General features: G+C 55.4%; 5 protein-coding genes across 5 annotated transcripts; 4 read left to right on the forward strand and 1 right to left on the reverse strand.

Moving 5' to 3' along the window:
* Window positions 1-104: 104 nt before the first annotated feature.
* On the forward strand, window positions 105-788 carry CAOG_08590 (hypothetical protein; the record flags this gene model as incomplete). The annotated part of the gene is made up of 4 exons (XM_011271888.1): window positions 105-269; window positions 358-408; window positions 535-619; window positions 703-788. Coding segments are annotated over 4 exons (387 nt in total), but the record flags the coding sequence as incomplete, so codon positions are not given.
* A 914-nt stretch (window positions 789-1702) lies between these two features.
* Window positions 1703-2575, forward strand: CAOG_02192 (hypothetical protein; the record flags this gene model as incomplete). Its single annotated transcript, XM_004348892.1, has 3 exons — window positions 1703-1932; window positions 2054-2295; window positions 2400-2575. The coding sequence occupies 3 exons, from the start codon at window positions 1703-1705 to the stop codon at window positions 2573-2575; spliced, it is 648 nt and encodes a 215-aa protein (XP_004348942.1).
* A 41-nt stretch (window positions 2576-2616) lies between these two features.
* Window positions 2617-12272, reverse strand: CAOG_02193 (hypothetical protein). The gene is made up of 7 exons (XM_004348893.2): window positions 12247-12272; window positions 11194-11814; window positions 9507-11073; window positions 3566-9374; window positions 3323-3460; window positions 3104-3216; window positions 2617-3006 (listed from the first exon to the last, which is right to left on the reverse strand). Exons 2-7 carry the CDS (start codon window positions 11669-11671, stop codon window positions 2793-2795), a joined length of 8319 nt encoding a protein of 2772 aa, XP_004348943.1. The 5' UTR covers window positions 11672-11814; window positions 12247-12272; the 3' UTR covers window positions 2617-2792.
* Window positions 12273-12678: 406 nt separating this feature from the next.
* CAOG_02194 (hypothetical protein) lies at window positions 12679-14110 on the forward strand. Its single transcript, XM_004348894.2, has 2 exons — window positions 12679-12978; window positions 13667-14110. The coding sequence occupies exons 1-2, from the start codon at window positions 12694-12696 to the stop codon at window positions 13973-13975; spliced, it is 594 nt and encodes a 197-aa protein (XP_004348944.1). The 5' UTR covers window positions 12679-12693; the 3' UTR covers window positions 13976-14110.
* A 58-nt stretch (window positions 14111-14168) lies between these two features.
* Window positions 14169-15035, forward strand: CAOG_02195 (hypothetical protein; the record flags this gene model as incomplete). Its single annotated transcript, XM_004348895.1, has 2 exons — window positions 14169-14194; window positions 14309-15035. 2 exons carry the CDS (start codon window positions 14169-14171, stop codon window positions 15033-15035), a joined length of 753 nt encoding a protein of 250 aa, XP_004348945.1.
* Between the last annotated feature and the right edge of the window lie 55 nt (window positions 15036-15090).

Raw genomic sequence — 15090 nt, forward strand, 5'->3', positions numbered from 1 at the left:
AAACATTATTGTTCAGGTAAAGCTTGATGATGCGCTCTTGGGGGGTTTCATTGCTGCGCGATCAGCATTGATGGGCTCTCACATGCCTATTGACGCTCGTGCAGGGATACTTGTGGGGAGCACAAGTCGCGCCATTACTCACAACGCTGCCAGCCGACCACAAGACCTTTGACGTGATTGTACTGGCTGATCTCATTTTCAACCACAACTCGCACGCAGACATGTTGCGGACGTGCCAACAGAGTCTGACGCGCTCGAAAGACGCAAAGGTGCGAGTTCTGTTTCGATGAGTTTGTTGGTGGAATGTTGGTTTCTGATTTGCAGACTGCGGCATGGAACTGGCCATGGGTTGTTCAGGTCTATGTTGTGTACTCGCACCACCGTCCTTGGCTGGCAGAACGAGACATGGTAGGGTGCAATTCAAACGAGAGAGAGAAACTGCAATGGGGTTTTTTGCTTTTTGTTTTTTTTTGGTTTGGTTTCTCAATCGTGATGGATTCATTGTCCCCAACATTGGTGTGGATTGATCCGCAGGCATTTTTCAAACTAGCAGCGGAAGAACCATTCAACTTTGTCGTTACGCCGCTGTTCGAAGTAAAAATGCCCCCAATGTTTGCCGGTACGTTTTGATCCTTTGCCCTTGGGCATTTTGTGTTGGAGTTTGTCCATCCTCATCCCTTTGCTTTCTGAATACAACTACAGAGGATCCTGGTGATGTTGACGTTCGGTCGACTGTCCATGGGCATCTGTTGACTTGGCCCGAAGCCGCGTTGGAGCCTGCCCAGTAGTTTTTCATTGTGCATTGTTTGATTAAACAATTCGAATTCCACACAGTGCCGCCTCTTGTTTTCTATATGGAACCAAAAGGAGTGCCAGATACTGACACATGCATTGCGCGGTTTGGTGCGTGATGATGCGGTGGATCTCGGATCTCGGGTTCCGTGTTTGGGGGGAAAACCGCATTCACCTGATGGAGTTTATTCCTGTCCATCCGCGTGCATGTTATCCACAACAAACAATTTGCAATGTGCGCTATCGAAGCACCTCAAATACACCTGGTGATTCGATCGACACTTTGAACTTTGGCTGTCAACAAAGCGTGCTTGTTGCCTCGGCAGCGGCTCGGTCGTTGTGCTCGCTGCCTGCCTCTCCTGTCTGTCGAGTTGACGCAACAACATGTGTGATCGTTTGATTGTTGTTTTGTGACGTTGTTTGTTGTGCACACACTAAACAAGGCAAAGATCGGCAACGTCACATCCGTGCAGGAGTGCGAGCGGCCCATTTTAGGAGAGGTCGCTGTCGACGTCACAGCCCCCGCTTTGAAAAATGATTGGCCCCCGCAATGATTTCGATCAACACCCAGCATTGTACGTGCACTTAACTCGAACCTAGAACGAGGAGAAGGTGATTCTGGAGGTCGGGAAGGGGTTCTTGTGTTGAGGAGGACTTTTGGGTCCATGGGTGGTGACTTACCCACCCACCCACCCACCCGGTCCAGCCGGCGGACAGCGTGGATACCGAGGCGTGATCGATTGCCGATGCGACACAATCGCTCCAGAGATGCAGGCTATTTCTGGCATCAACGAGCGCGTGGGAGTTCCAGCAGGAAAACCACAGCCTTGAAAAGGGCAGCGAAATTGCATTCATTTGGTTCAGTCTTTTTTTTTTTTACTTACAGTAAGCAATCCCTCCAACAAGAATCATGATGTACCGCAACACTGCAACGGCCATCCTGCTCGCATGTCTCGCTGTCATGGCCGGCTCGGTGAGCCTCGCTCAGGCCGCCCCCGCCGCCGCTTCGGCCGCCCCTGTCAAGCTCCTGGTCGCTTTCTACCCAGATCACTTCCCCTGTGACATTGAGCTCGGATACTATGACAAGACTCCCATCGAAATCACTTCGGGCGAGTGCCTCCAAGTCCCTGGAACCACCCAGTACTTTCAAGTCAACGACGGTGGAAGACAACAACTACGACGTCCGGGCGCAGTGCGACTCGACCTGCTCCACATGCTTGATGGGCTTGTACGGCAACCAAATGGGCAATGCCTGCTTTAGCGTCAACTTTGCCCGCGACTTTACTGCCTCCACCCGGGTCTACCTCGTCGAGTCGCCTCCGACCACCCCCGAACGCCCCAAGGTGCAGTTCTTCACCGATGCCAACTGCCAATCGGCCTCGTACTCGATCAACTTGGAGAGCGACGACGAGTTTGCCTGCGTGACCAACGCGAGCCTTCCCTATTCCTTTGGCTTTGTTCACCTTGGCAACGACAAGGTTGCTCTGCTGGGCGAGTGCAACTGTAAGCGAGAAATGAGTTGGTGTCTTGTCGTTGTCTTGTGTACTGTGTCGTGGTTGCAAATGCTGACGGACTCTCGATTTGGTTTTTTTGTTTACCTATGACAGCGAACTGCGACAACTGCGAGTTCAACGCCATTGGCAGCTTCGACGAGTGCCAAACAGCTCAAGGAAAGTACTTTATGGTTGCAAAGAAGAGCGCTGCTGGCCTTCTCCAGGTTCCCACACTGTTCGCCATGCTGTCTGCGTCCTTGGTCGCCATGTTCATGTCGAAAATGCTCTAATCGTTCGGCAACATGATGCTGCTGTTGTGAATCGCTCTGTACATTAATCCACTGTAATAACGTTTGTCCTTCATTGAACAAGTTGTAGATCTACTCAAATATGATATGAATTATGAGGAAAAAAACAACATACGAACGACAAGGTTACACAAACCAACAAAAAAATAGTACAGACAAACACAATGACAACTACAAAATACAACCAGAAACTCGACGGTTAGGGTGCGTTCAGGAGCGCTACGGGAATGCCAGACAGCTCTTGCAAGTCGGAAATGAGCTTTGGCAAGTAGTCGGTGACTTCCTGCAAAACATTCGGACGCGAAGAGTTCCGCTTGGTCGCTTTGAGGAAGTGCTCATGTGATCGTGTCAATTCCTTGGCCAGACGTTTCATGGCATGTCCAGGAGCGCACAAGACCGAGATGCGTTTTGTTCTGAGCAAAAAAATAAAAAAAATTACACAAGGCAGATGATTGGTCAGACAATCTGCAAAAATCATGACAAGCTTCATCGATACCGGATCTCACGTACCGAAGCAGGGACACCATGATGGGGTTTAAGTCGAGCAAGTCCGCCCATGTGAAGATGAGCACGGGGTAGCAATTCGGGTTGAGCTTGTTGACAACATACTGAAGCATGGCATTCTGTGCAACCGAAGAGAAGAAAACAACAACCAGATGAGTGCAGGCAAAAACACAAGGGGGCCCGGTGTTGCCAAGATTGGTGAGTGCGGTGCTGCAGGCTACCAACCTTATCCGTAAGCACTGTCACGTCCATAAAGTCAATCACTTTGAACTTCTTCTTGATCGTTGACGCCTTCTTTCCAGCTCGAACAACAGGATTGTGGAAGGGAGCAGTTGACGCACAAAGGCGATTGCCTCCCATAATCTGTTGAAAAGGAGCGGAAACGGCACGAAAAGGCGCGGTCAATACAACAACGAAGTGGTCAAATACAACGAAGCGGTGAAATACAAGGAAATCAACCACACTCACCGATGTACGAACACCAAACTGATTCCATAAGGTTTCAAGCACAAAGGAAAGGCGCATGACATTGACTTGCTCGGGAGTTGGCTCCATGTTGGGATCTTCCCACGAATAGCAAAAGCAAAAGTATTGCGGAAGGCTGCCGGGGGTGTAGCCGAGCGAAGCAGGTAGACCAGAAGGAGCCGTCGTGAGACTCATCAGGCCGGGCAGCGCAGAAGAATCGGACTCGTTGGGTGGATGGCGAAGAGTGCCAGGTAGCGAGGGCGACCGGGCCACAGGTTGACGAGCCAGGCTGTCAATCACAGCATCGTGCGAGTTGAAAAAGCGCAGCAAGGACGCGCGCACACCGCCAGCCCTTGACGAAAGAGCGTGTGGATCGATGCTGGCGATAATCTCCCACGGCAGGGCGTGGAAGGCACGCGAAGAAATGAGTGCGATATGCTGCGAGCCGGCAGAAGAGTTCGACCCAGGCAAGGACAGCGCGTGAGATGCGAGTGACGAGCCCGCGGTGCCGGTACTGGAGACGCTTCCTTGTGGAGAAGGCTTGCGCGCGCTGTCCCCATGGCGAGCCGCAGGACCAGCATCCAACAGATGGGAAGTTGGAGCTCGCGTTTCGTCGTCCAGACCAAAGGAACTCTCGCTGCAGGTTGCCAGCGCCGTTAGGAGAGGCGCCATGTTGCTGAGCACAGTGGCACGCATGCCTCGAACAATATGAAGCTGCTCGTCGAGGCTCAAGACCTCGCCTTCGATGGAAGGATGCCGCGTCACATTCAAAAGATAGTCGAGCAGCACGCACATGCGAGGAGTAAACAGGCTCGACCGGTACTTGCCGGGAGTGAGGATGGGACGCAGGCCCACGCGGGAGCGCAATCGCTCGTCCACATCGACAATGCTGGAGAGCGCACCGAACGCATGCGAGCGTGTCGCGCTGCCTGAAAACACGGGCGGAGCCTGCACCAGCTGGTTGCCAAAGCCGGCGCCACCCGAGATGGAGCCGCTTGTGCTGCCGTGGGATGTGATGAGGCTGTTGAACGTGCTCTTTCCGACAGTCGATGGGCCGGTGGTGATGGGCTCCGATGACAGGAACACGAGCAGAGGGTCGTGCGACGAGCAAAGACGCAGTACGTTTGGATCAAACAGCTGGAACAAGAGATGTTCGGAGCTGTCAAGCGACAAGTGCGCCAACGACTGGCCAGAGACGCCGTACATTTGAATGCCCTTCACAGAGCTGCCGCCCTGCCCACCTCCGCCACTTGGTGCGCTCCCGCTCGAGCCGCCGCCGAGGCCGGCGCCTCCCATCAAGCCACCGGGACCGCTGCCCAGGCTGCTGATGGACGCATGCGGCGAAGATACACCACCCGAGAACGAGGCGAGCGACTGTTCAAACATGGCAAGCAACAATTGCTGGAAGCCAGAGCCGGACGACGTCACTTCAATAATGGGCTCGACACGGGATTTGGTGATGCCAGACACGGCAAACTGCTTGAGGAAGGAGCATAGCAACTCGATGGGCGTAATGGCCGAGAGACTAATCTCAACGTTGCTCTCGGGCATGTCCAGAATGGCAAAGCGAAGGTGCAGCACCATTGTTTTGAGCGCCTGGAATGTGACGCTGTCTCGCGATGCTTGGTCTTCCACCAACGGACGGCCACCGAGACGCTGCACGGGGCGGAATCCAGCCTTGACATCGAGAGATGAGTGGCACAGCGACAGGTCATCGACGCGCAGGGCATACATTGTGCGCCGGAGGCGCGGAACTTGACCGGCAACCTCAGGCAAGGAAAGGAAGCGACGACGCTGAAGGAGCAAGGTGCCATGCCGGGGATCAGCGTCGACCGCAGCGGCAGTGGTTGTGAGCTGGGCCTCCGGACACATGGCAAGATTGATGAGCGTATGCCGGGCGACAGCTGCGCGCAGATTGTCGAGACAAACTCGGTTGTAGGTGCGCAGTTCTTGCTGTGTGATTTCGCTGGCAGAGTACTTTCGAGCGAGCCGTCGCATGTGTTGGAGGCAAGCCCAGACGTGCTGAGCGACCACGGCATCATCTTTGCAATCCACCACATCGCCAATCAAGTCGTAGCACTCTGCGCCATACAGACTGGTCGACTCGAAGAGCGTTGACGTCATCGAAATGGTATCGTCCTCGCGAGCGCCCTTGATGGTGCTTGCGACAGACGTCGTGGCCGAGGTGACGTCGCTCGACACAAATGCAGGAATGGGCATGCGACCAGGGCGGGTGGCAGCTGCCGGCGTCGTTGCTGCTGGCTCGGCCCCAGACAATGCAGTGCTCGTATTGCCATTGCTGCTGCTGCTGCTGCTGGTCATCGAGTCAAAGATTGCAGTCATTGTTGGCTTTTTCTCCAAAGTGGGCTTTGCAATCTTGATTGGAGTAGACGCGTGGTACGGCATCGCACCATCGGGCTTTTGCGACTGCGACTGGACCGATTGCTGTTGCTGTTGCTGTTGCTGTTGCTGTTGTTGTTGCTGCTGCTGCTGTTGCTGCATGGTGCTCGATGGTTGCTTGGTGAGCGGCGGGTGGCCCGAGCGGCGTGCGGGCTCGAGTGTTTTGCCTCTTGTGCGACTGAGAGTGAGCGCCAGATCGTCTTCCATTTGCGCAATCGCGTTTTGGGCATTGGCAGCCGAGGACAAGCTGTTCCCCGCACTGCCCGAGCTCATGCTGCCAGAGCTGTCGCTGCTCGAATTCTCGTTGGGATTGTTGGAAGCGCGATTGTTGCCACCAGCCGTGGCAACCTTGCCCGACTTTGCCTTGGCCGTCCTTCGGCCCTTGCCGTACGCGGTTGTGGTGGCCTCAAAGCCAGACAGCGTCGTGAGCTCGCCGTCAGCATTCCACTTGTGCGCCGCGTCGTGAGCCGCTTCAACTTGCAGGAGCAAGTCCAGCAGCACATAGTTGCGGTTGATCAAGTCCGAGCTGACGCCAAACATAAACCGCACCATGCGCTTACAAAGCGACAAAAGACGCGATGTAAGCCCTGGCGAACTCGTGGCGGGCAGCAACAGACGCACGCCGCTGTAAAACACGGACAGAAAATGGTCACGGCACTCCGTCCAGAACACGAGAGCGCCAGCCACGTTGCCCTGGAGCAGCCGGAGCTCTGCCATGGAAATCAATCCGCGCATCATGAGGAAGAGCGAATTCATCTCATTCGCCGTGTCAAGGACGGTCACGAGCGGTTGCTCGATGGCCTCCAAGGCAACCAGCTTGCGGCGGTTGGCGGCGCCAGACTGGGGCTTGGTGGCGGATTTGACCGGCGTGGATGCCGATGCGCCGCCGGATCCAGACTCGCCGATAAAGTCGCCACGAGGCAAGTTGAGCAGGCAAACGGGGGCAAAGACACGCTCAAGGTAGGTTTCGGAAATCCGACACAGTGCTTTGGCCATGTGCAGGTCATCGCCAACGGCGCGATACAGTTCAAAGGCGCGCTGGAACTGGGCCGCGGCCGCGCGAACGAGCTCTTCGGTGGATTCGAAGGACACCTTGTTCTGGAGCAGCTGCGACATGGCTGACGCTGCAGCTGTGGTTGCACTCGCCTTTTTAGCGCTGCCGGGAGTGGATGATTCGGCAGCAGGTGCTGCGGTGGATCTTCCACTGGTGACCACCGTGGGGACTGACGCGCGCCCAACGGTCGTCGAGCGAACCGAAACAGTCCTCTGGAAGCCCTTGCCGCCGGCAGCAGACTGCTGCTGATGCTGCTGCTGCTGCTGCTGCTGTTGCTGTTGTTGCTGTTGCAAAATTTGCTGTTGGTGCAGCGCCGAGGGGTTGGGATCGGTTGCCGTGTCTGCAGACTGAGGCAGACGCACGGGAAACTCGACCATTGTTGAAGATCGGCAAAGATGCTGCAAGACTTTGCCGCGCAAGTACGACACCCGCGCGAAGGCGCTCAAGTTGTTTGGATGAACATATTTGAGAGCCTGAGCACACGCCGAGATCGCCTCAGAGTGACGCTCGGCGTGGTAGTGATTGCGAGCGACCAGAAGCCAAAAGTCGAATGTGTCTTGAATCATCCTCATGTTCGAGAAGGGCAGAACGTGGAACGAGTACATGTCTGCGACACTGGCAATGTTTGCCGAGTTGCGCGCATGCCCCAGGGTGGAGTACTTTTCTCCTGCGAGACCGTGAGCGATACCAGTGCCACTGGCAGGGTTGTTGTTGTTGCTCTGTCCATCCCCTGCGGGAGGACTTGTGCCAAGCCCGTTGCCAGCCTCCGCCCCGTTGCTGGCCTCGCCAATGGTGGTCATGGCATTGGACTGCCGTCGTCGGAATTGGATGGGAATGTGCGGCAGCGACTTTGTCTTGAGATGCTTGGCAATCGCACCGATAGGCCGCAGCGTGGCGTGCTCGTCGTCACCTTCAGACGGTGCTATGATGGCGTCTTGCGGTGACGAAAAAGAAGCAGAAGAAGAAGCAGAAGAAGACGTTGGGACGAGCGAGCCGCATGACGACATGGGTTGGTGGGTGAGAAGCAAACCGGACGACTCATCCAGCCAACGCTTCTTCATGTACGCCTCGGCCAGTCGCAGCTGCAGCGTGCCGTGGCGCGCTTCGGGATGCACGTTTTCGAGCATGCGCTCCAGCAGATCAATGCCCTTTTCAATTTCAAACCCGTCGTCGACATGGAGACGAACGAGGCGCGAATTGACTGTGGCCGACATGGGATCCATGCGTGCGAGCGATGCGCTGGGTACAACGGCAGGGGCAGCCAAGTTCATGGTGGCGGGCGTGGCTTTGGCGCCAGGGAGTCCGGTGGTGTCGGAGGACGTTGGCGCATACTGCATGGGCTTGGTGCGGGTGGTCGATGGCACAAGCTGGATGGCGCGGCGCATGCATCGAACGGCTCGTGCATGCAGACCTTGCTCGCTAAACATGTTGGCCATCAGGACGGAAATGTGCACAATCTCGTTGGTCTTGCGTTCTCGCTTCATGATGGAAAGCAGATGGGAGTAGTACTCGAGTGCGCGGCGCATGTCGTGATGATCGGCCGCGACAGCAGCCAGTCGACTGAGTTGCTGACGTTCCGCTTGCTCGTTGGTCTGCATCGTGCTGAGCACAACCGACTCTTCGAGAGCGAGCACTCCGAGTTCGTACCGATCATTTGACAAGAGCAGTTCGCCAAACACGCGAAGAGCGTTGCGACCGAGACCACTGATGATGTGCGGGAAGTGCGGGAGCACGGGCCGGCACCGATCGAGCACAACGAGACACTCCATCAGCACGCGCTCGGCACGAACATTGTCGTTGAGATCGTGCCAGAAATGCACGCCCAGCGCGTACGCCGCCTTGGCCTTGATGGGCGACAGCGGCAAGCGAGCGTAAACCTCGTCGAGCAGCCGCATGCGGTACGAGGCTGACGACAAGAGCTGGGCGTCGATCGGAATGTCGGTCGCGTTGGCAGCGGCGGATTCGAGTGGGTTGAGCATTGAAATTCGACTGCGGCTGCCAAACCGGGCCCTCGCTCCGGCTCCAGCATTGCTGGACGACGAGTCTGGGCTCTCGCCGCCCGAAGGTGAACTTCCAAACAGCCCACGGGCCACTCCCGAGGAGCCGGCATTATTAGCGCCGAGTCCTGCTGGTTTTGGGGACAGGTTGACCTCAGCGTCCAGGGAATCCATATGTCGCATGCGGCGAGTGGGTTTTGGCGACGCCGTCAGCGGCGAAAAGGTCTGGAGAATGAGTTGCAAGTCCAAAAGCGCCCGCGCCTGGCAAAATAGGGGTGTACGCTCCAGCGGAGTGGTTTCCAGAGGCGGCTGAGCTGCCAGACTTGCTCGCTGATAGACTTTACAGAGCGCCGGCAATAGGCTGTTAAGTGTGTGTGTGTGTGTGGGGGGGAGGGCACAACGCAATGAGTAAAACGCGCAATAAGTGGTGCAACGACAGCAACGACAGCAACAACAACAACAACAACAAAGAACAACAACAAACGTAACCTACTGGTCGATTGACAGCGTTTGGGCTTTCCGCGCATGATGCACTTGCATTTCAACTTCGAGCAGCCGAGTGGCGTCACGGTATTGAGGCTCAATGGTCGTGAGGGTGGTGGCCATCGCAGAGAAGGTGGAAATGACGGGCTGGCCGAGAGCATCGCTTGGCACGGCTTTCGCGGCGACCGAGAGCAGGTAAAAGGCGATATGGGTCACGCCCTCTCGTTCGAAAACATTGGACGCGGTCATGGTCGCTAGTTGATCGAAAAAGCTCTTGCAGGAGAGCCAGCATTGCTCGCGATCTCCACAGCGTTCCAACTGCCGAACAGCCAGGTAGTATGCCTCCGCCCAGGGAACGGTGTGGACTTTGACTGTGCACAGAGTTTGCCGCAAGTTGCTTTGGATTTCGGTTGCGGACAGTCGCTCTCGGTGGAGGAGTTGGGCGGGGGTCGCTTCCGCCTCGCTGGAAGTGTGGTGGGCAAAGAGCAGGTGCTTTGACACGAGATGTGACAGCCAATTCATCTGCTCCTCGATTGTTTGGAAGAGCGATGTGGATGCAAACGACGTGGATGAAACTGTCGTGGTGACGCTGCCTGGAGATGACGACAGCAACCCAGAAGTACTGGCGGGCGAACCCGATGGAGATTCTGCATCTCCCAAGGACAATGAGTGCTGAAAGGTTCTCCCGAGCTTCAAGGAATACAGCTCGGTAGGAATTTGTGATGGATGCAAGGCAGGCGCTGCTGTGGGTATTGCTGTTGGGAAGATGGGTGCCGCGGAAACGGATGACTTGGAGGTGGTTGTGGTGGATGATTTGCCGGCAGCGGCGGCGGCGGTGATGGTGGTGGTAACAGAAGCAGCACCCGGTGCACCAAGGCGCAACGAGGCAGGGATAGCATCCGCACCACGCACACTGCCGGTGGGAATAGAGTTGGAGCGTGAAATGCCGCCGTTTGCTGGCTCTCTCCCCAATCGAAACGCTCTTCGAAATCCAAACTGCTCGAGCTCGTCTCGTGCATCCGAAGCGGATGTTCCAGACGAAAACCCGAGGCCGTTACTTGCACCATATCCGCTGGCGTTGGCATTGGTGGAGACGGGGGTGGAGTAACTGCCGCTGTGCGATGGCGAAGAGTTGAGGAGCAACTTCAAGCTGGGATTGCCGACCGGCGCAATGCCCAACTCTGCATCCCAATCCTCGTCCTCATCATCCGCATCGTCATCCGTGGATGGTTGAATCGTTGCAGGTTTCTTTGGCGTCACAGGACCTGCAGCTACAGGCGCGGTTGGTGCAATACTAGTCGTAGAATTTGTTCCTGAGGGTTTGTCTGCTGATGCGACCGCTTTGCGAGCCGCCGTCGGTGACGATTCTTGGGAGGATGAAGACCCTGCAGAGGAAGGAATGCGCCTTGGTAGCCGCTTTGTCACAAACGATGGTGATGTTCGTCCAGACGAGCTGCCGGACGTTGCTGATGATGAGGAAGTGCTCTGAGGTTTGGCCGCGAAAGAGACCGATTTGCCACCTCCTGCTGCCGCACTACTATTAGCATTCTTGAGCTCCTTGAGGAACTTTTGAGCATCTGGTGTTTGTGTCGGTTGGTGATGGCAACACGAAAAGACAAAAAAAAAAAAAGAAAGAAAGTGTGAGTTGCTGCACGATCATGGAGGTTGGTTGTCGATGAATCGGGGGAGTTGCTCACCTTCTTCGTCGTCCGTGTTCTCGCCCCAATCAATCTCGTCGACGTTAAAACCTTCGGGGAGTTGCTCGGCATCGACGGACGGCACTTCGTTCTTGACACGGACGTGGTTGACGGCGGCGCTGCGGACGACACTGAGCGTGCGGTGGAACTTTGCAGTCTCCTGCGAGGTCATGCTGAATGCGTCGTCGTCGTCGTCAAACTCGTCGTCCCAATCCTCAATCACGCCTGCAGGAGCTGCTCCCGGGTTGGGGCTGCTGCGCGCTGCGGTTGAGGCATCGCCTAGCTGGCTTGAACTGGCTGCCGTTGTCGCTGCTCCTGCTCCTGCTCCTGCTCCTGCTCCTCCCGCCGCGGGTCTCCGCAGCGTAAGTGTGAGTGTAGATGGCTTTGCAGCATTGTCTCCACTGCTGCCGTCGCTGAGGTCAAAGCCAAACTCGTCGTCGTCGTCCTCGTCATTCTCATCGCTGCTTCGCGGCGGCATCTTGCTTGCGTTTGTCGGCTGATGACGGGCGGGGGGCCACTCAGCGCGCGCGCTCGTCTTCTGTACTGTTGGTCTTGTGTGTATCTCTCGAGTGGCGGGAGAAGTGGGTTGTCGGAGGGAAACTCCAGCGACGAAGAGACGACCTTGAATTCAAAAAAAAAAAAAAAATGAAAAAATTCAACACATAAAAATGCAATGCAAAACCAGCAAAACCAAAAAAAAAAAAAAAAAAAATATGAGCGGTGTTTGTTTGGCTTTGTTGTGTGCGCCGTCAAAAGCGTAGTCGTGTTGTGGTGTGCTGGATGAACGCACGCAAGTTGCTGATGATGAGAAACAAGAGCGAAAGGGAGGAGGGGTGAAGGTGAAGCGGGAACTTCCAAAAAAAAAAAAAAGAATCCAGCAAACTCGGCTGCGAATAGTACACGGCTCGTTGGCCAAGGCAAGCAGAGCCCGCAACGAGAAAGGGGGCGGGGATGGACGAGATGGAGACACGTGGGCCGAACAAAACGAGAAAAGCGGCTGCTGCGATGGTCTGGGAAGGCGTTCAATGAGAAGAAGCTGCGGCGTAGAATTACCTGACTTGGAAACTGACTGACTGAACCAGAACTGAGAAAAAAATCAATGGCGGGAATGATGATGATGATGATGATGATGATAATAATAATAATAATAGTAATATGATGCGACAAGGTGCTCGTGCGTTTGTATTGGTTGTGTGCATGTCACCCGAGCATTCGGACTGGGGAATGCGAATGACATGTCCTCGAGTCTAGACCTTTGAACAAGAACCCTGCGTTTGCAATGGTGGCTCCAAGTCAACGCATATCAGAAATAGCAGCTCTGCGCGAAGAGCTTGGGCGATCGCGAGGGATTGAAAACCTCGTCGAAAAAATGTGCCAAACACTCTCTGAACCTGCTTTTTTCCTGCAGTTGAAGCTCGACCGAATCGCAAAGTTTGCTCCACGTCAATGCCAAAATAGTAACCCGGTTGTTGGCACTCTTGTTGTTGCACTTTTCACAACATGCACCGTTTAATCTCCGTGATTGCGTTGGTTTGCGCGTTGTTTGCGGGTGTGAGCTTTGGGGCCTCGACAACGCCCGTAACATGGGGTCCGAGTCCCATCAACACGGTCGCGCTGTCCACCGGCGACTCGCTCCAGTTCACAGTGGGCGCTGGCCATACTTTGGTGCGGCAACAAAGCTGCAGCTCGGCGCCATGCTGCACGTTTGGCGCCGGTGACACGATGATTGCCGGCTCCGGAGGCGCCGCCACGCAGACCTTCTCGGCTGCTGGCACGTATTACTATGTAAGTTGATGGCCATTGAATGGTTGCTGTCGCAGCCTCAAGCAAGCAGAGAAAGGCGGACTTGAGCAACGACATGTCGACATTCCAATCAGGTCGACGTGTGAAGTCCGTTGTTTTTGCTGTTTTTGTTTTTTTGTTTGTTTGTTTTGTGGGCTTTGTGGGTTTTGTTGGCTTCGAGTGAAGAGCAGACGAGACGCACCCACACATACACCCACACATACACACAGCATGCAGCGATCGCTGAAGTGGGCGGAGGTTTGGAGGCGCTGCTGGTGCGGTGTGGAAGTGTGAAGGTTGGATTGGAAAAAACAAAGATCAAAACAGGAAATGTCCCAACATGGGTGACTCATTGTGGTTTTCGTGTCGTATGCGCCCATCTTTGTTTCAAATCAATGTGGTTTTGGTTTGGAGTCAAAACGTGCAGTGATGAGTGGCAAACCAAAAAAGACCGCCTGTTCAATCTGATGGTCGATGAAAAACAGACAACGGTAGTGGGTGGCATTGTTTCTGAGTTTGTGGAGCTTCAAATTGTTCTCCCGTTGCTGTTGTTGTTGTTGTTGTTGGTCTTTGGGTGGCTTTGTTACTCGTGCCGCTCGGATGTGAATGAATCTACTTGGGTGAAGCAGATTCCTGACAAAAAACAAAACATGTTGACAAATTTTTTGGGTTTTGTTTTTGTTGTTGATAGGCGTGCAATATTGGAGCGCACTGCTCGAGTTTGAGCATGCACCTGCAAGTGGTTGTCACCGATGCAGTTTCTACCACACCTGCAGTGTCTACCACAGCAGCCACGACTGGCGGTTCAGTTTCGGTTGAGGTCTCCACCACCAGTGCGGTTTCAGTTGACGTCTCGACCACACCCGTCTCGCTCTCCACGACGGCGACGTCAACTGCTGTCAGCCCAACTCACAGTCGCACGAACAATGGCAACCGTATTTGCATCTCGCCTCTGCTTCTCGGGGTCGGCATTCTTGCGGGCGTCGCGAGATGTGGCTGAACTTCCGTGTTGAGTGATTTGTTCTGTTGTTTGAGAATCATCAACAAAACCTCTTTGTGCGCATTCATAGCTGTACTGGTTGACTCGCGTACTGCACTACATCGCAATACAATTACAAAATGCTGAGAACCCTAAACTCTGAGAAAATCGTCCAGTCTTGTTCTGATTTACAAACACTGCTGCGCACAATACAATGCTCGATCGCCGACGCGTCCAACGGTCCACGTCGCCATCATCACGGACGCCATCGTTATTCATGCCAAGTGGCGGCGCAGTTAGGCGCTGCATGATGGCGACCTTGCTCCTGGCCGTCGTGCTGCTTGTGCTTGCCAGCTCAGCGAGCGCAGCCACCGAGCCAAAGCCGAAAGGCGCACCCGCCCGCCTGCGCACGCCGGACGAGTGGAGCAAGCTGTCGGACAAGGACTTGGATCGCATTGCCGACCAGATGGCCGAGGACGACTACGACGAGGAGGACGCGCGCGACCCGCGCCATCCACGCACCCGCCGCGCGCGCAGGGAAGCCGAGGAGCAGCAGCGCGCCCAAGCTCAAGCTCAACAAGACGTTGCTCCTCCGACACAGGAGGAAATCGAGGCCGCGATGCGTGCTGCGGGTCCCGGGATGGCCTCGCGCGTGCAGGACGTCGAAACGGAGCAGATTCTGCGCCAGAGCAAGAAGAACCAGGCCGTGATGGTCGCAGTCAGGACGGTGGGCCCGCAGACCACCCGCGAAATGGACGATCTCATGGCCCGCTGGCAACTGTCGCTGAAGAACGCGCACATTGACTCGCAGCGCTACACAATCAAGGTCGGCCACGGCGTTCTGATGATTCTCGACGGATACCACGCTTGGGACGCCCGAGATTACCTCGTCCAGCAACCCGAGCTCGACGAGTGCTCGTTTGAGTCTCGGCAATACAAGGGGGTTCGCCATGGCGACGACAGCTTTGTGCACCAGCGCAAACTGCAGCAGCAACAGCACCGACAGGCACAAGCTGCCGCCAAGTCCAAGTCTGAGGCGCGTCGCAAGGCCCGGCGTCAGGCTGCGCACGGCGAGCTATGACCGGCGTTTTTGTTTTTTGACTTTTGTTTGTTTGGCTTTTGTTTGGATCTATGTG

This window comes from Capsaspora owczarzaki (genome assembly GCF_000151315.2).
Source record: "Capsaspora owczarzaki ATCC 30864 unplaced genomic scaffold supercont2.3, whole genome shotgun sequence".
NCBI classification, from domain to species: Eukaryota; class Filasterea; order Ministeriida; family Capsasporidae; genus Capsaspora; species Capsaspora owczarzaki.